Below are 24,513 nucleotides of genomic sequence, written 5' to 3' on the forward strand. Positions count from 1 at the left end.
TGACAGCCTGAAATCATGTCACATTCATCAGAATTGATTTAACTTTTTTTCACATATTGTAACACACAACCTCCAAGAGAAAAACAAATGCCCAAACATTCTGAAAAGTAATCTCAGATGAAAACCTAGAAAAATGGGTACAAACACCTGAGTCAGTGCTTGGTAGTAGCACCTTTAGCTTGAATTATAGTCATAATAGTCAATCTGTATAAACCTATGCACATTTTGCACATATTTTATTGTTTTCACAGTGACTATGATCATCATATTTTGCACACACCTTTGTATTTATTTTTAGTTATTTTCTATAATTTTTTGTCTATTGTTATGTCTGTTTTTGCTTGTCTTGGGCTGTACTGCTGTAACACATCAATTTCCTTTTGGGATCAATAAAGTCTTATCTACCTAATTCTGGTTAGGTCTGTACCAACATAGCTCATCTAGATACGAGCTATATACCGGCTATATTCCCAATACTCCTTTTACATGTTTACTCACCCCCCCTTGCAGTGCTGAGGATATTAAACAGGGGTGGCCAAAGTTAAAAAAAAACATCTAAACTCCTGAAACAATAAAAGTGAAGGAGGTGATCTGTTCAATTAAGAAGCCTATTCATCCACTGAAATGAAAGTAGATTTCCAGTGTAACATCTGGCCATTCAACAGTTAACTGAATAAACAATGTCTGTCATTTGCTCCAACATGGACCTTAACAACAGGATCCACCGGACAAGAGCCTGTCTGCTTGCTCCCAAAGCTCTACAATCCACAGTACCTGTAGAGTTCTACACACTCCGTGTACCTCCACACACACTGCCCTGTCCACACCTCCAATAAATGTTCTACAGGAAACACTCCAGCTCCTCCTCAAGGGAGCAGAAACACACTCCAGCAGTAAAGCCAATTTTTGTTCCCCCCCACTGTGCTTGAGAGAAAAACATACATCTAGAAAAGCTTAAACAAAGGTCTAAAAACAGTAAACAAGCACTGCTTCTTCTGTTTCAATCCTCACTTCCTGTCTATGAAACACTCATGAGTCAAAAATGTATTTTGGCCTCAAGGAAGAGGCAATGTCTTTATCTCAAATTGGGTCAACTGATTTGGTCACAGTATTTGATATCTGCTTTCTTATAGCAGCAAAACTTTTATTGTGGGAAAGCAGCAGAGGGTTTTCGGTTTCTGAGCATGCTCCTGGCGTTGGTTGGCTTGTTAAATTGCTGTGTTCAAAATAATTAATTTAACTTGTGTCTGTTACGCGAGAGTCACCTGACTGGCTGAGGACAGTGCACACTTAAAAATCAAGACCCTATCTTTCCAAGCAAGGTAAGAAACTTCAAAGTTTCTTAGCCTCTAGAGCAGTTGTTGCAGTTATACTAGAGGGCAAAGGGGATTTCCTAAATATTTAGAGGTGACGAGGATGTTGTTAAAAGTAGACTTATTGTTATCTAATGAGACAACAGCTGGATCTGGGTCAATGAATACTTGAGTCTTCAAGGCTTCCAGCTACAGTTAAAAATGTCCATTTATGTCTTTATGTTCAGGTTTTGCTAACTATTTAAAACCTTAATTAAAGCATCAAAGCAGATCATTTTACTAAGAAAAATATTTAATCTGTCCATACAATCCATCCCTGCAAGCACCGGGCACAAGGCAGGGTCCACCCTGGATGGGTCAGCAGTCCATCACGGGGCACACACAGGCACACACACTCACACCAGGGCCAGTGTTCCCAGAAGCCAATTTACCTACCAGTATGTCTTTGGACTGTGGGAGGAAACTGGAGGACCTGGAGGAAAGCCGTTTTGATGCCATTTATAGGTATTTTGGGCCTCCAACATTACTAGATACAATAACCTGTGTTAAGTCTGTGTCTATGTTGATTTGACCTATTTACTAATTATGTCCATCACTTATGTGAGCAAGTGGGTGTGATCTTTATGCTAAATGGTATAGAACTTTCTACCGTGAACAATTAATTATTTGTGCGTAAATTACATTGACAGGAAAGGGTAATTTAAGGATCTCTCTCTTTTTTTAATAAAACCGTAGAAAGTTGTTATGCTCTTGGGAGGGGCTCTCATGGGAGAGAACGAGAGGCTCAGACCACGCGCGCGCGGTGTGGAAACGTGCGCTCAATCACTTTCCAAGCGGAGCCCCACAGCGCCTACAGGGAAGAGGAGGTCTCCCTAGAGGCAGCCCAAGAGCACAGCAAGAACAAGACACAACACATCCCAAGAGCACAGCGCCTAACATTCTTGCTCCAGTTAACCCCACTCTAACAAGGCTTTTCTTCCTCTCTTTGCAAACACGGAGGTTTGAGGTGACGTGTGATCAAGGACAAGGGACAGGTAAAGTCCAACTCGCTATGTCTCTTGGAGTCTGTAAAAGTCAAAGTTTTCAGATCGTACACTGGCGATATGCACCTTTTACACATCAACACTGATAAGAAACATGCTCTTCAAATACCCCAACACCCTGAACCAACCTGCTGTAAATGCACTTGGTTTTGCGATACTGTATTCAGAAGCCTACCGGTGCGCCAGTCACACTCTGCTGCTGAAGGATCTGTAGTGTCTTGGCTCCAATCCGTGTTAAACACTCAGTCTAATTTGCCCTTGTTAAATTTAACAGCTCGGAAAGGATTTCTGTGCTTTAACTCAGTTGCATCCTTCAGTTAATAAGCTTTAGAAGACCTTGAAGAAGTCTGAAATCTGGGCATACGTTAATTGGCTTCACAGTGCAGTCTCAACCACTGGGTTATTTGAACATGCAAAATAATTTATTTTAAAGTCTAGATGACCCAATAATTAAGAGTTCTGTTTGCAATGAACACTAGAAGACCCCTTTATTTAACAGCGAATGATCACAGCACATGGCTGATACTGGTTTCTTGTCTAACAGAGCGTCACAGTTTAAAGAAACCGCAAGAGAAACCCGCCCCCAAAAAACTGTAGATGTTCTTACCTGGCTGGGCATGGTTGGTGGAGGAGGCCAGAAATAGGGATTATTAAACCGAGGCTCTGCCATCCTAAAAAAACAAACAAACAAGGATTAAATAGTACACACACTGAGTTTGTTCGTAAAACAAGAAGCCTTTTTAGATTAATCTTCGACATCAGTACTTAGTTCAACAGCACTACCTCAGCACATCACGTGTAGTTCTTGTTCCACAACAGAGTGGTTTTTCCAGGGATTCACCTGGAAAGGATTTAACCTCTTTTCACACAAAGATGAAATATTAGAACTCACTAACTGTGGCTGAAAAGCTGATCAACACATTTGTGGTCTCTCGAATTGACTACTGTAATGCTCTACTCGCTAGGGTATCTAAATCTACTTTGAACAAACTGCAGTATGTCCAAAATTCAGCAGCCAGAATCCTGACCAGGTCTAGTGCAAATGATCACATTACTCCTATCCTGGAGTCCTTGCACTGGTTTCTGGTCAAATTCCGTGTGGACTTTAAAATCCTCATGCTCGCCTACAAGGCTCTGCATGGCTTGGCACCTCAGTACCTGTCTGAACTATTATCGCCCTACTCCCCACCTCACAACCTTCGCTCTTCTAACTCTGGTCCCCTTACTGTCCCCCAAGCCCGTCTACATTATATGGGTGACAGGTCCTTCTCCAGTTATGCCCCCAAGCTCTGAAACTCTCTGCCCAAGGATATCAGAGAGTCTCCTTCTCTAAACTCCTTCAAAACCAGACTCCAAACATAATTCTTTAAAAGAGCCTTAACTTAACTGGTTCCATTCTTCACCCCTCTGCTTTTCATAGTACCACCATCCACAGTCTCTGTATATTGTAATTTTGTTTTATCTTGTGTATTCTTTTTATTTATTGCTGTTGTTGTTCTGTAAAGCGCTTTGAAAAGCCACCTTTAAAGGCATAGTTTATTATTATAAATATTAATTCTGTGAGAGGTGCCTTTACTTAACATGTTAAAGGTTAAGTGGTTCCAATGGTGTAAAACTTCAGCAAACATTCATATTGGGTTTCACACATGTCCTTCTACCAAAACCTGTTGCTGAGGCTCACACAAATCCTTCTATGTGTCTAACACACATGCAGGCATGCACATGGTCAATATTTGAATACTTTGCCCTTATGGTGAGCCAAAGAGGCACCTTTAATGACCTGAAGATCGGGCTGGTGTCTGAGCCGGAGACCAGTGTGACAGAGTGAGGAAGCCCAAAGGAAAAGCGTGCTGCCCCGAGCCTAAATTTTTTTTCCATGGTTTAGCTTCTTGTGAATTCGAAACAGTCTGTCCAGAAAGGAAGGGGTTGAATTACGTGCAGCCATATCACCCTGCAACTCACAGCTGGCAGCCCACTGGAGCTCAGCAGGTGTGAGCCTGGTCAGGACCTGGATGGGAGACCTCCTGGGAAAAACTAAGGTTGCTGCTGGAAGAGGTGTTCGTGGGCCAGCAGGGGGTGCTCACCCTGCGGTCCATGTGGGTCCTATACTATACTATAAACAGGCACCATCCTTCGGATGAGACGTAAAACTGAGGTCCTGACTCTCTGTGGTCATTAAAAATCCCAGGGCGTTTCTCATAAAGAGTAGGGGTGTAACCCCGGCGTCCTGGCCAAATTTCCCATTGGCCCTTACCAATCATGGCCTCCTAATAATCCCCATCTATGAATTGGCTTCATTACTCTGCTCTCCTCCTCACTGAGAGCTGATGTGTGGCGAGTGTTCTGGTGCACTATGGCTGCCGTTGCATCATCCTGGTGGATGCTGCACATTGGTGGTGGTGGAGGGGAGTCCCCATTACCTGTAAAGCGCTTTGAGTGGAGTGTCCAGAAAAGCACTGTATAAGTGTAAGCAATTACTATTATTATTATTATTATTATTATCATCATTAAAATTAAACATGCCAAAATTAAAAGGAATGGTCTTGCCACAACCTCTAAAAAAGCAGCTTTTTATTAAGTACCTGGCCAGGATGCAGTTGACATACTCATTAAGGTGAAATTTCATGAAGAACTTGGTTTAGATATGGAGCAGACTTTCGCTTTATGACAACAAAAGCCAAAGACTGCGACTACTACAAATCTAATCAGCGGATTATTCACTATCCATGTAAGTGTGGAGTATGACCTTCTATCATGATAAACAAGGAACTACAGTTCTGTATGCCTCTCTTTCAGCACTATCACAGCAGATCCTAAGACCTATCCTAACTTAACACACCTCAACCACAAACTCCACAGGTCCATAGAAACATCAAAGCAATACAATGTATATGGTTATTTAACAGTATGCCTTTTTTGCTAGAAAAAATACGTAACAATATTTTTGATGACCTAATGTACAACCTAAAAATGTTCAGATCTGAATCTTATATCATATAAAGATATTGAATGATTCTTATAATTTTAATATATACCATATGTATACACTCCCTGCATTTAATCATTGCTAGAGTTTCAACTTCAAGTGATAACTCAATATAGTACTTTTTATACTACAAATGCAAACAAACAACTAAATGTTAAGGATGTCAAGTAATTGTGAATAAAGGGCAAGTCTTCTTTATTAATCGATTCACCAGAAGCAATAAACAACACCAGGTCACGACTCCTCACTGTTTAACAAGCAATAGGCATCATCCTGGACTCAGGACAGGGAGAACAAGTAAGAGGTGTGTCATGAGGAACAGTGTTAGCAGTCTGGCCTTCAGAGAGGAGGGTCATGCGTTCACATGCTGGTTGACACATTTCTGTTGTACCTTTTAGCTCTTCGATACCACTTCACTACTGCTCTCACATGGCTCCAATAATAGCTTGCTCTACTAAGAGAGCTCCAGGTTTTCACTGGAAAGCAGAAACTCCTCTCAATTGATTTAGCTATATAAACAAACGAAACATTAAAGCTCCATCCGTGTTTGAGCACATTCTGCACGTAAAAACTAATGTCTCCTCTTTTGTGCGATGCAATTTGTACAGGTACAAATCTAAAAACTATCTAATTTTTTATTGCTTTTATCAAAACCTCTGAAGCAAGCAAAAGCATAAAATCTAGAACATTTCTGGCTTCAGCCGACTGAGAAAAGGACTTTTACATTTGCAGGGGCCCATATTCGTGCACACATTTGCTAATAACTGGATATAAGTGTGTCAGAGGCACGTTACCAAGCTCCTGCACAACCTTGCAGGCTATGGAATTTTCACACAGAAAAACTGGTTACATGGAAGCTCTAGATAATTAAGAAAGTGAAATAACTGATGACGCTGTCCCTTTCTGAGGAAATGCAAACAAATTCATTAAAATTTTGCAGCACTAAACCTTATTTGAGAGTGTCTTTAGAAAAAAGAATGTATCTTCCAAAAACAAATGACCTATCTTGTACATGCATATCGCACAAATTAGACCAGAGTAATCGTCCACTCGTCTTCATTATTGTACACCTGGAGAGCAAAATGACTTTTAATGTGATCGGTTTTCTCGACAGAATAATTTAGGTGCTCAATCAACTCTCAGCGAAGGAAACTTCCTAGCATCTTCTCTGAATAATATTATAACGCTAATTTATAGTACAGTCTAATTTCAATACTTCTGTTAGGGAGAGTGTCTGAGGGACTCATTGAGTACAAACGTTCAAAGTGGTGGCTATGGTCTTTTTGTTCATGGCAGACAGAGGTGACTGGTGATTTTAGGAAACTAAGCAGGGTGGACTAGATCATCAGAGAAAAGTCTTAAATTACTTGAGCAGTAGGTTTAAAATGTCCATCATTTATTCCCTCTTGTAAATGTTTGTTCCTGTAAAGAATCCATAAAATATATATTTTATTGTAGCTTTCAAAGAACATTTATTTTCAGCACACATAAGCACTATAAGATAAGAGTGCTTATAAGATCACTATATTGGACATATACAATTTCTTGCATTAGGAATTTGTCTTTTCGCATACCCCAGCTTGCTCTCCATGAGACCCACAGACAGGGAAAGAGAAGCTTGTGGTCAGAGCGCAGGGTCAGCTATTTATGCAGCGCCCCTGGAGCAGTTGGGATTAAGGGCCTTGCTCAGGGGCCTAACGGAGTAGGATTCCTCTGCGGGCCGCGGGATTTGAACCGGCAACCTTCCAGGCGCAGGTGCAGATCCTGAGCCACAGAGCCACAGCTCCGCCCTAATGTTGAGCATTATTAATGACAACAAATGAAGACATAGTAGATTGACAAACATCCTGAGCTACATGTTCCAAAAATTTCTGTTCCTAATCGGATGTCCTTTACTAAAGCATCTCTGAACAAGTATAGAATCTTTGGTTTTCTAATTCATTTTATTTAAAAAAAAAGTTCACCAATCCTCCGTAAACAACCTTTCTCAATGGCTATAATCCTCACATTGAGCTAAACAAGGATCTGACCAGACCTAAAGTCAATGAAAATTCAGGAGCTGGGTATTTTACTACAGCAATCTCAGTGAAGTACCTTGCTTCACCTTAAGCAGGATTTCATCCCAAGTTTGATATGAGTCCAGAGCTCTAACCATTACTCCACACAGTTGTCTTAGCTTCTCAATCTGCAGAACACAAGAGGGCTACAGTGAGCTCAAAAATGCTACAGTATACCCAGAGTGCCGAGCATCCATGAGCTCAAGGCACTCCCATCAGACACTACTCCCCTCCAGTCTGTGCTCTTTCTCCTACTAAGCAGGAATGCAGCATAAAAAATAATATTTTTGTAAGGAACCGTGCCTGATACTCATCCCTCTTTTATAGAGAAAAAATAATTCAAGTTTACAAATGCTAGGGGGCACCCAATTTAAACATAGCACTAATGGAACAAGAATGTCATAATGGGATGAAAACATATGTTCAGGTTTTTAGAGAGTTCACATCATCGTGTTTGCTCTATATGCTACATTACACAGCATCTGGACTCTGAAACAGGCAGGGTAGAACTTGCATGTCTGAACTGAATCTCCTGTTGCAGAATGTGGAGTAGCCCAGCAAAACACCACTCAAACACTACAGACCTGAAGGATGGATTGGTGCTGCTATTAGACATAAAAAATAATAATATTACAACTACTGCTTCTTGCATTTAAAAGTGGTCTGCTGTCATATGCATCCATATTCCCAAGACGCCAATGCCACCACCCACCTTCAACAATTCAACTGCAAAAGGGTTAAATAAAGGATGGCATTTTATGGCAAACTGAAAGAAAAGTGATGAGTTATTTCTGCATTTGCCAGTCCATGGTAAATAAAAAATCGACTGAAAGCACACAGGGGCAGAATAGCTACAAAATGGGAAGTAAGAATCAGAATGTCTTAATTGAAAAGGCCATCTATGCAAGAGTTTAATTGGGCAGATGCACAGCAGCAAGCACTCCGTTTCTGTTGGAAACTCATGTACAGGGACTAGCGATAATTAAATTAATTAATCACCTTGTTGTTTATTCAGCTGTCCTGAACAAAGGAGAGACATTACTCACAATTAAAGAGCAACATTTTGAACAAATATTGAAATAAGAAGGAAAATGGATAAGATGGTGACACAGTACCACAGTGGTTTGCATTGCTGCCTTGCAGCACTGGGGCCCTGGGTTCAATTCCAGACCTGGGGTGCCGTCTGCCAGGACGTCTAAAGAACTCTGGTTTCCTACGGTCTGGAAGAATGGAAGAATAACTGGCTTCTGGTAAAACTTTTTCTGTGTGCCCTGTGACGGACTGGCATCCCATACAGATATCCCGCCTTGTGCCTGTTGCTAAATGAGATCCAGCTCTGCCACGACCCTGAATTGGATAAAGCAGTTAGAAAATGGGTGGATGAATGAGAAAAGATCACACTCAAAGAGCAGTCTGAGCTGTAAGTCTTTGGAGAAAGTCGTCTGTTCTTTTAATTTCTTGCATCCATCAATGTGCCAACCAGTTCTAGAACATTTGCTGTCCTTTGGAAGAGCCCACATTGACCCTGAACCTAACATTTCAACTGTATTTTAAAGGTTTTCTTGATTGTAACATACGAAAAATGTGCATCACAACAACAAAAAAGCAGTTAGTTTTACAGCAGGTCAATTAGACTTAGCGTATATAAAAATCCAAATAATTTTCAACTTATCCATTTGCAATTTCATCCTTTCATTATCAGTCAGTTAATTTTAGAAAGGGCCAGCACAGCCTGGAGCTGCTCCCAGAAGCACAGAGCACAAGGGAAGCCTATCTCCTAGACACAGTGCCAGTCCATCACAGGGCACACACACAAGGATGGTTAGAGATACTGATTAACCTGCCCAGCCTGCCTCCAGGGGGTGGGAGACAACCAGAGCACAATGGGAAAACCCATGCTGACCAGGAGACAACATCCAAAGGCACAAAGATGATACCCTTGTCTGGAAAAGAATCCAGCCGCTGTGCCAGCCTTCGTGTGACATCACAGAATACTGGGTATCAGGTCGGGAAAGGACACTTCTGTCTAACCAGCGAAGAAGCATCCGTGACAGTTAGCAGCAGAGTGTATGGCACAGCAACTTCCACACGACAGTCCCTCAACTTCACAGACACAGGAATCCACAGAGACACAGCACCCAGGGAAGACGAAATAGTAGCTCACACGTCTAACAGGGAACAGGAAGCTTTAAAACATGAAATTGCAACCTGGGCAAAGGCTTTATAGCACCGCAACCATAAATACCAGGACCACTGCTTTTCCTAATCTGCACCAGCGACTGTGGCCTGGACCCACCCTGTGAATCTCAAACCTCACAGTGCGCGGCTTTTTTACCTTCTTCCCAGCGAAAAGCCAACAGCGAGACCAGGGTCTGTAATTTGTGCCAGGATGGGAGGGTTGGAGTATTGATTTCATCCAGACTTAGACCGAAGGTTCTCTGACTGACACAAACCTGCACGTGTGAGGGTGTATGAGTATGACAAATTTACAGCAAATGTAGACGTATATATACTGTATGGAGCTGTGCCGATGCAAATTAAACTTAGTGTAAAATTCAGGTAAAAGGATCATATAAAAGTGATGCCGCTATAGACTACAACCCCATTAGCCCACATGATTTTTGAAAACACCCAGATGCTGAGCTCTGAAGTCAGCGTTTTCAATGATTGGTGAAGCAGCTGATAAAAGTGATCCAATTCCTGGTTATACCATTAAGAGCTGTCAAACACAATTGGGAAAGAAACATCAAAAATGTATACAAGCTACAAATGATAAGTGGTTAACCTGCCCCTCTAGCCTGCTTGGTTGTTAGCTTCCAATTGATTCAAGGATCTCAACCAGTTATTTCCTCGAAGACGTTTTGGCTCTAACAATACCACTGGGTAGCTTGTTCCATACTCCCACAACCCCTTGTGTAAAGAAGTGCCGCTTTAAATGCACTTCCAGGTGGGCTAACTGTGTAGAAACTATTGTCAGACCACAGCTAAATTTAAGACAAAATAGCCCAGTAACACATGATCACACTAGAATGACCTAAATGAAACTAAAACAAAAGTATTAACACCTGTAAAAGCCTTCACATTCTTCAGGCCGATACCTGGGAAGAAACAGACGTGAAGAACACTGCTGCGAGCTTATTCGGGACTTAGCCACTTCTTCACAGGGCCACACCTACCATGTGAATAGCAGATGTATGGGAGATGCCACAAAGCCACACTATGAATGCAGATTCACTGAGATCCTGCGGGAGAACCATGAAATAAAAATATTTTCCGTCAACAAGCCATTAGCCATCAAACCAGATGGACCAAAAGGCTTATTCTTTTCAGCCGAGGTTCTCCTGATAAACATTTTGCATTTCACCTCCACTAGCTACATATACTGATGACAAAGACCCTCATTTCTCAATTCCCCCAACAATTAGCAGAGTGAACCAAAACTGGCATGGCACTGAAACCAGCCTCCCACCACATACAGCAACATCACTCTCCCAGAAAACCCGTTAAGAAGGAAGAACCACTTTCGGTAATTTGCTCTCAAGTCTTACAATTTTTTTTTAACACTCAGGAAATCTGATATTATTGTTGGCACTAACCTACCAGCCTTCGGATTTCAGGAAAGCAAAAAAAACAACACAATTCTGCTAGCATAAAGCAGGATCCTGCATTCAATGCAAATTCATTTTTATAACATACAAGCACACTGACACACAGAAACATACTGCAACCTGACTACCTGAGAAGCCAAACAGAACCCACATACAGGATTGACTCATGAATTGTTTTTTTTTTTAGTTTAGTTTAGAATTTCCCAATTAGCAGGCTACAACCATTTCAAATGCATATTTGGTTAACTATGTGCCCCCAGCGCACAGATTTTGAACGTGATCGTAGTATGAATGCAAGCCCTGCCTCAGGAAAATGAAACAATTTCCAGACACCTGGTATTTTTCAGAATAATAAAATACAGTACAGCAGGGAGGAGGGCACATTAAGCTGAGGAGAGACAAAGCAGCAAAGCTCCTTTTGCTGCAGATAATTTTCTGAACACTCTGTTGCCCGTTTATTTTTATGAAAGCGACCACAGTCAGAGTAATAGCACAGTGGAAAACACCATACAGCAGCTGGCAAATGTAGAAGATGGAATTTTTTTTTAAAAGGCTCAGCAACAATCAGAAAGCAATTGAAAGTAAAAACACCTTTAATTATTGGCCGGAAAGAACCACTACCTTCATCCAGGTAGCCATTTGCATTAGAATCCAACACTAAGCAATTAAAAATGTCTAGCATTTGTAAAGGGCTTTACATCCCAAAGCTCCTAAGACACAGGAGGGGTCTCACTATACCCCTCCAGACCAGAACCCCGTTGGGTGATGAGCAGCCATTCTACTCCAGCAGCCTCAATCAGGAGGAGAAATCAGAAATGCTGCACTGACTGAAGCAAGGAAGAACTGCAGGGAGGCCAGACTGTCCAAGCTTGGACAGGACAGGACCCACCAATTACCAACAGCACCTTGGGATCTTTAACAACCACAGTCTGGACCCTAGTTTAAAGTACTGTATAAACCAGCAACGCGTTCACAAGCCCCACAATTTTCAGACACTACAGCCCATGAGTGAATCTTTGCATGTTACAATACAGACGGCATGATGGTACAGTGGTCAGCATTGCAATTCCAGTCCTGAGGTGCTGTCTATGTGGAGTTTGTATGTTCTCCCCATTTTCCTTCTGGGTTTCCTCTGGATACTCCAGTTTCCTCCCACAGTCCAAAAGCAGACTAGAAGGGTAACTGGCCTCTGGTAAAACTGGCCGTGTTGCAAGTGTGTGTCTGTGTGTATTGCAATGGACTGCTGGCTGACAAACTGATGTGCCTCCACAAAACTAGGCTTTAATAACTGATAACTGAGATTCTGCAATGGACTGGCGTCCCGCCCAGGGTGTAGCCTGCCTTGCAACCATTGCTTGCCAGGATAGGCTATAGCTGCAACCCAGTCCTGAACTGGAAGATGTGGTTAGAAAATGGATGGATGTTACAATCCTGAATAGCAGTTTCGGCCAAATCACTGGCCCACTAACTAAACAAGTTGAAAAACTGGGAATTTCAGACTGAAACCAGTAAGCACTTCATTTATACTAATTGCTGCAGGGGATCTGAACTGCCCACACGTACTCCAGCCGAATCTCTGGGATCCCTCAAGAAACACATAAATAACATTACTCAAACAATAAGCTACAAGTAACCCAAGCAGGAAGGACACGACAGCTCCCTTTTATCTGTAATATTTCTTAATATAACGATATAATCTATAAATTGATCCGATGTGTCAAAACCAGAAAATAGTGTCATAATACACACAGGAGATTAAAAGATCCTCATTTACCAGTTCAGTTTTTAAATTTTAATTTTCCCCAAGTAATTTTCCATGCGTGGGCTGCAAAGGAACAAGTGAAGGTTTATTCCTGCTGTGAATTTCTCCTTCACCTATAATCAGTGAAACTGTATTGCGTGAAACCGTCTCATTCTGTGTAATGGTGGGTCACCATTCACATTTTTAGGCATAAAATATCTTTTGATCTCAACCACACATCTCTGCTAAAGTTATGCATATGATTACTGCATTTGTCCAAAACCTTTGGAAATCCAATGGCTGACGTATATACACAGAATGCTTAACTGAGCCTGTTGATATAGTAGCCTCCAGATTATAAAGACCCTCAATGAAACAGGAACAAAGACAATCACATAATTAAAAAAGTTACGAATTGGATTAACAGTCATGTGCAGAGGTAAGCAGATCTGTCTGAATTGTGATGCACAAAAACACAAGGGACAAATTTATTCACACCTCTGTTGTTAGGATTTTGTAAATCCTCCTCTGGCAGGAATTACACTGACAAGACGCCTCCTGTAGTGTCCTGTGAGATTGTGGTACTGCAGAAAAATAATTTTTGATCATTCCTGTGGCAGAGTGGACATTGGTCCTCCAGACCCTTTGATTTCTGTTTATAAACTGCCTTCTTGGGTTGGAATCACAGATGTTAGGAACAGATCTTATCTAGCTGTTTCTTGAATGAAGCCAAAGTACCAGCTTCAATAAACAATGCAGCTGGGTAGCTTGTTCCATACTCCCACAACTCTTTGAGTAACGAACAGCTTCCTGTTCTCAGTTTCCACGTAGTTTCCACTTGTTCATGTTTCAACTGCTCATTTAGTACAAGACTAAAAAGGCTCAGTTTCTTCAGCTTGTCAGTGTATGGTTTTCCTATAAGCCCCAGATTGTCTGTTATATAAAGCCGAGACCAAAACTGAACACAATATTCGACAAGATGTCTTGCTAGTGCATTATACAGTTTTAACATGAGCCTTGATTTAAATGCTACACTTTTAACAATACCAGCACAAGATAATAAGGTTGCAAATGAGAAGAGGCCATTCTGTCCACATAGACCATTTAGAAGATATAAAGACCAAATGTCAGCGAAATTGCTTCCCTCTATTGTCTGCAATGACATGTCAGTATAGACACCTCAGTCTTTTTCTGTAGAAGCCTCTTTCAGCACAGCGTTTCCATTTTTTAATTTAGAGCTTTTGTCTTTGCTACCTGCATGCAAAACACTGCACTTGTCTACATTAATCATCATCTACTCTTTATCTAACACTTATTTGAATTTCGATTGTTGCTGGATTTTCTTTTTGTTCTTCCCACTGTGTACCCTGAAGACCTCTGATCAGATTCCAGCTGCTGCCTTTACTTTTGCCACTCAACCGCTTGACAGCAACATAAACTTAGTCCTCTTACTAGCAGGGTGTCCACTATAGCAGTGGCCTTGATTGTCCAAATAATGGACACTACAGTGCAATGTGGTAGATTCAGCTAATTATGGATATTTTTACAGCTGTCCCTCAATTTATGGACATCAATGACCCTTAAGTTGCTGTCTTTTAAGAGCTCTCTGTCCTTGAGAGGCCTCTATATAGTTCCAGAGGCTTGCACCACACTACCAAGAAACAAAATTGTGTTTTTGTTGGAGTTAACCCAATGGAATGCTTAGAGGTATGTATAAATTCAAACACCAGGTTTTCTGGAACTCACTAAATTATTCCCACAAATACAATTTTGCCACATACAAATATGCCTTGATCCTCTTATACAATCCATAGCTCATTCCAGCACATGTCCACATTTCATCAAAAGTACAAACACACCTGAAGGCAACTGCATATCATTCTCAGTTAATTCATTAATCTAATTGCATATTAAGCATTACAGTCTACAGTCTCAAAGTCTAAGCCTATATCCTATATATAAGCTTACATATATTCACCCTTTGCATAAAGCATGATCAGACAGCCATTCCAACACACTGTCTTCTTTACCAGAAGGGAGTATAAGCATTTTATTTCACTACAACATGCCATAACATATAATAAAAACAATCTTTTGGGCAAAATGAAAAGCAAATTCCTCCTCATACAGCAGTATTGTGAAAGGTTGTTTTTTATGTGGTATCAACAACTTCACCACCTTGCTTTCTTATGAGGTCAAACAGTGGCTTGTGTGAAAACCTACATACCACATCTTTATTTTTTACGTTGTCTGTGGCTTCCACACACAACATACACAGTACATGCTCATGGAAAGCAATGTGGAGCAGTGGTCAGGACTCTGTGGGTTCAGACCCCAGATGAGACAATTACACCCTTGAGCAAGGTACTTCACACAGAGTACCCCTGAAAATGTCCTGTTCTTTACATGGATATAAATGTAAGTTGTTTTAGATAAAAGTTTCTGTTAAATTAATTTATATTATTCATTGTAATAATAACATTATACAATGGTTAATTAACAGTATCATCAATCAATAATAAAATAAATATTATTAATTATAATAACATAATACACAATTAATTGTAATAAACATTCTTTCAGGCAAGACAAATTACACTTTATTAGGTTCGCTGACTTCATGTATAGCAGCCTAAGCTTACAAATGAACAAAATGAACAAAACTCAGTATAAAAATAGTTTGTGATATAGAGATCTTTGAGACAATTAGGTCAACATGACAGCCTTTAATAACACTGTACAATAGTATCTGCCATAATTATAAAACCTTTACTTGCAACACTACATGGTAGCATATTTGAAAGCTGTTACTGTATTCTGAGCTTCAGAAGTGCTACAGTGAATCCAGTTTATTAAGAGCAGGTAAATATGTTCAGCCCAGTACAACATCAATGCTGTTGATGCAAGAGAAAACACAAATGATCCCTCTTGAACTTCTTGAGCTTTTCAAAGATTAACAAGACGTGAGCTGCAGTTACTCAAGGATATGTCCCCATAAAACACAAGGATTATGTCTTGAAGTGGCCCTCCACCACTTGAAAGAAGCGGATTCCAGTCACGTGTGGTCTATGCTTTCCGTTAAACTTTTTAAAACTTCATACACTTTGTTTTCCTCTTGTTTTATGACTTACATCCATCCATCATTTTAACCCCTTTATCCAATTCAGGGTCGCGGGGGAGCCAGAGCCTATCCTGGCAAGCAACTGGCACAAGGCAGGACACACCCTGGATGGGACGCCAGTCCACTGCAAGGCAGATGCACAGACGCAAAAGAGCTAATTTTCCCAGAACCCAATTAACCTGCCAGTATGTTTTTGGACTGCTGGAGGAAACCAGAGCACATGGAGGAACACAGGAAGAACATGTGAACTCCACACAGATACAGTTTCACCCCAGGAATTGAACCCAGGGCCCCAGTGCTCTGATACAGCAACACTAATCACTGTGCCACAGTGCCACCCTTGTGACTTCCAGTTCTATCTAAACCCACAGGGCCAAAAGCATCTGTGCATTCATCTCTCTGCTTCCTGTTGTTGTACCGCTGTTTGTGTGTTCAAACTTATATTCAGAATTTGCCATTACAGTACATGGCTCATAATTCCTTGAATATTTAAAAAAATATTACTGAATATTGAACAGAGTCCTCCAGCATTCTGAACATACAGAGCACAAAGCTAGGTCAGCAGTGTGGAGCAGTGACTGAGGCTCTGAATGGGGAACTGGAAGGTTGTGGCTCCGGATGCCAGTTGGGACACTGCTAACACACCCCTGATCAACTTACTGCATTCAGATTGCTCCCTGGAAAATACTCAGCTGGACACAGCTGGGTACCAACGGGTACAGCTGTACAGTGATTTGATAGAAAATGTCAGACAAACGCATCAATAACATTCAGAGTAAATACCCAGAACATTCAAAATGCCAAATATGACTGACGAGAGTATACATGGAAGCACCAGGCTTTTTAAGTGAAGAACAAAGATTCTGCACTTCCCAGAAAAATCCCACAGGGTTCCACCAGTTTTTAACAGGACTGTGAACATTCTGGCCAGAGAAGGCGTAGAAGCTTGTTTCAGGCTCCTTAACCCAGTGATTCCGACTAATACTATTTTAGTAGGAATAAAACAGGGGCCACTAAAGTTTTAGGGCCACTAAAACTATTTATTTTATGGGTGATCCTACCAGTGAGTGGTCCACCTAACTAACTTCCTGCCATAACAAAACTTCTGACGGGCAGGGACTTTTCCTTACTGGAGACTGGCACCCAAGAACAAAGACTAAATCTCAGAAATCACTGTCCTGTGCAAGGCCTCAGAGCACAGACACACACACACTCGCTAGAAGAAAGCATCCGCTTAAACATGAGGAAAGGTGCTTATTTTTCCAGGTCACACAAAACTGCGATTTTAGTGCAACTCTCTCTGCACTAAAGAAAATTCTGAAGGGTTCAAACGTGGTGCAAAAAAAGGCTGTTCCATGGCCATGTTTAACAGAAAAAGCAAATCACAAAAAAGAGATTCATAAGGCTCAGTGGAAGCAAAGTACACTACCTGTCAATCATCTATGCCCTTCTGTTGACTTCTCAGTGAACATACCCAGGATGTAATGTAATGTAATAATAATAGAGGAGTTCCGGATACACAGATTAAACTATACATTCATGGGCTCAAACCAACTCCAGGGAGGGCTGGTGAAAACTTTATGAAGCACATTTTGTAATTAGAAGACACTCACTAAAGGACACTGCTGCACAGAAAGCATTACTGAGTCTAACAAAACGTTTTACGTTTTCCGCCTGGAACAAAGACTGCTGTAAAAGATCGGAAAGTGCTTAAAATTCATCAAGGCACTAACCATGTCAACCCACACCTTTCTTAAAATCAGATCAGAGGGCCAAACTAGAAACCATAAACTGTAAATGAGGCTGATTTCAATTCAGAAACAAAAACATCATGACACAATGGGTTGTGGGTGTATGCAAGAACTGCAGACAAATGTTTTCATGCACAAATTTAAAGGGTAACTGCAGTGCCAATTTCTCAGAGCGGTTATTAAATCTTTAAAAACTATAGATACATTAATGGTATTGCAAAATTTTACAAATTCCAAATTAAGCTCATAACATGAACTTTGAGAAAGTACTGTATAGTCACTATATTGCAACAAACAACTGGTCTTCCCATGGGAAAGAGCAAGAGTTCATGTGAACTGCGATGTGAAGTGGCCCTTCCTGCTCACTAGTCACTGTGATGACTAATTTAATGTGATCAAGCCCACGAGTGAAAGTGCAGGTTGTGCAGCAGATATTCTGCCGCAGAAATGTTCCAACGTGATCTGCATAAAGAGCTGACAAGCAAGTTGTATTTGTCAGCAGAACCGTCTCAAAGTCGAGAGCAATATTTCTATTGGATTAAATGATTCACAAGCCTGCTTGATTACAATGTAAAAGGCCTCTTCACGTCACTGGAAATTGTGTTGCCTCATTCTGACTTGCAGTACTTTGGGCTACAGACACCTGGAAATTATGTCTATTTTGCGATGTAAATTGGAGGTTTCGCACATTACTATGCACATTTTACTGTGTTATTGTGGTTTGAAATGCACTTGTCAGAGCTGATTCTTTCTAACCCTGAAATATAAACATGAAATATAAACACTGCAGCTTCCCTGTGAAAAGCCCAAAACAAATAGGCGACCAAGCATTTTTGTGGACATGAGAACCGAGGAGCTTCACACCAAAAAAATCAGACTTTCTTCAGAATATGTTTGAAATAACATTCCCATCCCACACAATCAACTTCTACTACACCATACTGGGCATATGCAAGATAGGAAGGAAGCTGGGTGTTTCTTGTGTGATTTTGGTCTTAACTAGTTGGATGACTTGCTGTGAAGGAACATTTAGCCCAGCCTTGAAGGTCCACACTCCCTTCCGCCACAGATTGTTCTGCGCAAAAACAGCAAGAGGCCTTTAAAAAGACGTGCCTTTGGACTGCTAAGCATCTCAGCCAGTTCAGATATCCACTTAGAAAGTAGGTTGAGCTCTATAGTCCAGACTTCCCCAGTTAAAAGTCTAGGTCAGTAGGCAATTATGACTGGGGTTTCTCCAAGCAGGTTTGCACAGGACTCTGGGATCAGCAGATCCCCCAATGAATACCCAGTCTCCTGCAGAGATGTAGGACTTCTTGTGTTAAAGTAACTTCCTGGAAGAGGTGTTAGTGGGGCCAGCAGGGGGCGGTCACCCTGCGGTCCATGTGGGTCCTAATGCCCCATTATAGCGACGGGGACACTATACTGTAAACAGGCGCCATCCTTCGGATGAGACATAAAACTGAGGTCCTCTCTCTGTGGTCATTAAAACTCCCAGAGCGTTTCTCGAAAAGAGTAGGGGTGTAACCCCGGTGTCCTGGCCAAATTTCCCATTGGCCCTTACCAATCATGGCCTCCTAATAATCCCAATCTATGAATTGGCTTTATTACTCTGCGCTCCTCCCCACTGACAGCTGATGTATGGTGAGCGTTCTAGCGCACTATGGCTGTCGTCGCATCATCCAGGTGGGGCTCCACATTGGTGATGGTGGAGGGGATCCCCATTACCTGTAAAGCGCTTTGTGTGGAGTGTCAAGAAAAGCGCTAAATAAGTGTAAGCAATTATTAATTATTATTATTAAAACACAGAGAACAGCCTTGATGTGTTCATGGTTTGAAAGACAGCATGCCCAGCCCTCATTCCCTGTGTGCTGCTACAGGGTTTATAACAGCAGACCGGGTTCATTACAGATCCCAATTTTGAAAGCATAAAAAAGACAAATTTCAAAATTCAAAATCAAATGTCAAAAGTAAAAAATAAGTTGACTGCAATGTCATTTCCCAGAGATAATTCAGAAGAAATGATAACGTCAATCCAGTTTCCACAAGTAATCTGAAATTGCAGGTTTTTTCCCCAGAACTTGAGCTGCTTAAAAAAGTAGCATTTCGGGAGCCATCACAGTTTGTTTTTATCAACATTATCGAGATCATAAATAGAATATCTGAGAGGTGACTTAATAAAATGTGTTTTTAACCAGAAGCACAATTCACTGCATTGTAATCTGCAATATGGACCTATGACAGACACCAAAAGCAGACAGAAACCCAAACTTTCAGGAAAAAGATTCTAGTTTACTCTTATAAAAATAACATGTTAAAACCTGGTTCTGACTTGAAAAGATTCAATCAATCAGATTTTCCTAATGGCTATCATGCCAAACTCCAGGACTCCTCAAATTTAAGTTTGCATCCCTGAAAAACCATTACATCTGCCAAAACAATCCCTCAGTACTGTTGCTGCATACCGACAGACTTCACGTTCGACATCATTGCAGAAGACTGAAATAAATTCCTTTAAAATTAACAATATTATATGACACAAAATGGCAGCATGCAGTTGCGTTTTCATTAATTTATCGTAACTTAGTCACTATTAATAACAATTAATTACTATGAATTATAAGTAATAATTATGGCAGGTTACAGCCCTGGTACTCTTCGCCCAGAATACATATTCTTCAGGAACGCAAATGCCCAGGCCTTCGCATTTACTTCTGGCAGTCAGCTCATGAAGTCAGGGGACAGATTTAATTGACTTAACTAGTGACTTGTGTCAAATGGGCACACGTTACCACAGTCCAACACAGCAAATCATGCAAGAGAATGCAGGAATCACACAAAGTGGCAGCCAGTTCCAAATTTATTTTTCTTCAGGAGCACAGAAAGGAACAGTTGGCAGAACGAGGGTGTGGAAGCCCATTTGTGGTTGACAGAAAATGAGGTACGTTAGAGGGAAAATCCACTGATGAATCCAAGGGTCTTTTAATCATATGTAAATAGCTGCTTAATCTATTTGAAAGGCCAGTCACACACAGCATGGTTTTTAATCAGGAACAAAAAGAACTTATTACATACCAAGCCAACTGGTAATGACATGACATCAGTTTTAATAACTGACTAATCCTCATTAACCCAGTACAAATCCGAAGAGCGTACTGTAACAAGTTGAGCCAAATATGAAACCTTGAATCTTTTTAGGTTTAGTCATTTATTACAATGGCCTGCTATCATCTGCACATGGTTCTACATTCAGAAAACCAACAAGGGGGTGACACTGAAAAACATCATGCACGCGAAAAAGCCATTTGGCATTTTGAAACAAACTCAAGACTTGACAACTGTAATCATGATGTCCTTCTTAAAATGGGTAGGAACTGAACCTTGAAGAGACAGAGGTTAAGGAGACATCATTTCCTAGAAGTACTAACTGCACTCCTAACGAGCAGGCAACCCTCACAGAAGATACAGATGACACACATTTCAAAACGGTGTGCATCTTCCCTTTCATGGCGGGTGACTGATATATGCAAGAGGGCTCAGTGCACTTAGCATGGTACGGAAGTGACATCATCCCCTTGAGGCCTAGGCAGTGCAGAATTCTGCCGCAACAGAGAAGCCAATCTTATGCCACAAGGAAGTTCACTGACATGTGCGCTCCAAGCCCACAAGCAACTTGTGATCAAATCCTGGCAAAGGCAGAGCTGAGCTGCACATCTTACATTGTTACCGTGAGCCCACTTTCACAGGCTGAGGTTGCAGTAGAGGAGAAGGAGGGGTTAAGAGGGGGATAGATCAATAGGGCTCAGTGCACTGAGCCTGTTACTGAAATGACATCACGCGCACCCTCTTCTGCCATAGTGGCCACTATCTAGAGAGTGATGCTGTGTGACTCACAAGCAACCGTGATCAACTCCCACCAGGGGCAGAGCAGAGCTACACAGGTTCCAAATATGTTATGTCATGTCATTTGCCAAACCCCTTTATACCGTATGATGCTTGTCGGGTAGGCTCCGGCTTCCCGCGAAACACGAGCACAAGGCAGGGTATACTCTGGAAGGGGCGCCAGTCCATCGCAGTACAAGTGCAAGCCAATCATACATGGGGACGATTTGGAGGCCATGGTAAATGCCGAGGGGGGAAATTTCGCCTGGACACCGGGATAACTCCCTACTCTTATCGAGAAATGCCCGGGGATCTTTGATAACCGATGACCACTGACAGTCAGGACCTCGGTTTAACGTCTCACCCAAAAGACGGAGTTTTAATATATGTAAAGAATAAAAGGAAATATTTAACCAACCAGAATTACTTTATGTCTTCTACTTAAAGCATTTGAGGTGAATGCCACCGAAAAGAGCATTCGGTAGTGCAACATATCAAGATCAAAGTGACTTTCACCTGAGGAAATTGTGGTTAAGATCTGTGAAGTTTGGAAAAAAAATGACTTAGCTTCTAGAGATATGATTTCCTACCCAACAAAAATGATAAAAGCAGCAATAATCTGCTGGCAAAATCAAAGACGTGTCTAATCTTAGGTGCTGCCTGACAATTCTTACAGATGGCTATTACCAAGAAACGGCACTGGATTGAAAAAATAAGTAGACAAAGTAGCTTGTGTGTTATCTGTAAAATTAGGTTAGTTTTATCTGCTCTTAAGACGGGGTCAGGACTAGATAAAAAAAAAAATGAATCAATATGTTACACCAGAACATCTGAAGGGGGTGTACTCACTTTTCCTCCACACTGTAAGTGGTAAGCAGGTACCCATGTGTCCCCCAAAGATAGGCAGCGAGCTCCCCGCGCACAGGTTCAAAGAGTTAAACACGCGCTGTCGCAGTGCTCGCAGTGTAGGAGGTGACATATGATGCAATGAACTTCATCCCTCACCCCACATCCACAAACCACAGCAGAGAGAGCAGGCTTGGTGCAGAGAGACATGGCGGAGGAGTAAAGCAGTCTGTGTATGAAGCATATGTTTCTCCTGGTACTCATTCACCTACAAAGAGAAATGAGCTGAATCCCTGGCTGTTACAGTCTACCAAGATTTCAAAGCTTTGTACAAGGCAGCTTGAGGCAAAAATACCAGTGTCTACTGCAGGATAAGTTAAAACAAATTAACTACCTCGAAATTAAAAGCGAGGAGACGATGACTGGCATACGGGAAAATAAAGGCGTGACAATCCTCTATTAATCAGAATATGGTTGTTCAGAAAATGACTTACAAACGTCATTTTATCAGACAACGTGATTCCAACTTGCGTCTTTCCATTTCCTGGCCTTCTTGGGCACACATTTCTTAGTGAACTTCCCTGACCAAAAAAAAAAAACAAATGTCCAGACTCAAATACAAACATGGTGCTTGTGCACCTTTTCCTACACCAGCTAACAACCAAAGGAGTCTCCAGCTGCCCTACCCTGATAGTCACGTCCTCCTGGCCAAGAGACTGTCAGACAGTACTGGTAGGTACTGGAAGACAGGAGTTTCCAGGCTTTAGGATGAACTCTACATTGAAAGAATGGCTTCTGACCATCTGAGTCTGACTCTGTTGCTTATAAGGTCAGTAAACCTTGCTTTTCAAAGGGAATGAAGGTCTTGCACTCTAATCAAATGTTTAACGCATTCCAGAAAGCCACTTTGTTTACATCCTCTGCCAGGTTGAAGAGGCCTTATCTTTGACAGGCACTACTCTGCCTACATCACCAACTATTTTCATGAAGTATAATTGCACACGCTGGCACCTATCATTTTTGCTTTTTTTGGCACAGAAAAAAAAATAGTTTCTGGTAAGTGAAATGGACTGTGGGGCAAACCACAGTGCCCAAACACGCAGTGAACACGGCCGTGGAAAGAAAATGGCTGTCCGACCAACGACCAAGCGTTTAAGAAGCAAACGGAACTTGAGGCACACAGCCCCCTGTGAGAGTATTGAGGCTCTCACGTGAGGGCTAAAAATTTAGAAAGGAAAATCCTCAGGAAAGCACTCCTATGCTATCTGTTCAAAAAACAACAAATTCAATTGAGGTTGGATAGCTCAGAACTATTAAATAGAAAAGCACCCTAGATGACAAAATATATGGTTCTGTTTATTCAATAAGCATAGATTTCTGTCCACTCTTTTATGGACAGTGGGGAGTCAGAAACTGAGGAAATTTACTTTGGTTACAGCCATTGTCTGGCAGACTGTGAGGGCACAAGAAAAAAAAAATGATGACCAACAACCCTCTCATATTACATTTGCAGATAGAAATAATCTACCATGGAAGGGTACCAAACAGAACTGAAACAAAAATGCTTTAAAAAGAGAATGTCAACAACGGGATTATGAAATGCTCAGTCGATTGGGTTTATCCCGACCGACACCGAGATGATTATCACTTAAAACTAGCTACCAACAGATAGATCTGCAGTCTGGAGGAAGGAAAGTTTTCCTGTGATTTTTCTACATGAAACATGACGCACGTAGCCGCAAATGGTCATTTGGATTTATTCTATAACCTAAGAACTAACATACATTTAGAAACATCCCTAAAACTCTGCCTGGGCAAACATTAAACTGCAAGTGAAGAAAAAAAATCGAAGGATGGTTATTTGAGGGATGAATGTATTGATTATGGGCCACAAACTAGTTTGAGAAAGAGGTCTTTACTGTCTTAGCGCAACACAGGAGTGGTAAGACAACCACATGAAGCTGAAGGTGATTGTCTTCCAGCAGTCTTGGAGAGCAATTTCACAGCAATGATCCAGAAACCTAGCACTGCACAATAACCTCTGGGATTAAGATAAATCACAGCTTTCCACTGGAGTTGGTCACAGCTGGGTGTGCTGTAACCATATTACTTAAATCCTGTTATGTTAATACAAAAAAAAAAGTGGTTGTTTGTTCTCGGCATATATA

At 41.3% G+C, this 24,513-nt stretch overlaps 1 protein-coding gene across 6 annotated transcripts in view; it reads right to left on the reverse strand.

The window, feature by feature from the left end:
- The window catches only part of znf362a (zinc finger protein 362a), a 94,628-nt gene that overhangs the window by 56,518 nt on the left and 13,597 nt on the right, over positions 1-24,513 (reverse strand). For all 6 annotated transcript variants that reach the window (XM_069183894.1, XM_069183893.1, XM_069183892.1 and 3 more), the window contains exon 2: positions 2,964-3,027. In XM_069183894.1, coding sequence (XP_069039995.1) covers positions 2,964-3,027 — 64 coding nt within the window. The remainder of the gene's footprint in view (positions 1-2,963; positions 3,028-24,513) is intronic.

This window comes from Lepisosteus oculatus, chromosome 25 (assembly GCF_040954835.1).
Source record: "Lepisosteus oculatus isolate fLepOcu1 chromosome 25, fLepOcu1.hap2, whole genome shotgun sequence".
In the NCBI taxonomy this organism is placed as follows: Eukaryota; Metazoa; Chordata; class Actinopteri; order Semionotiformes; family Lepisosteidae; genus Lepisosteus; species Lepisosteus oculatus.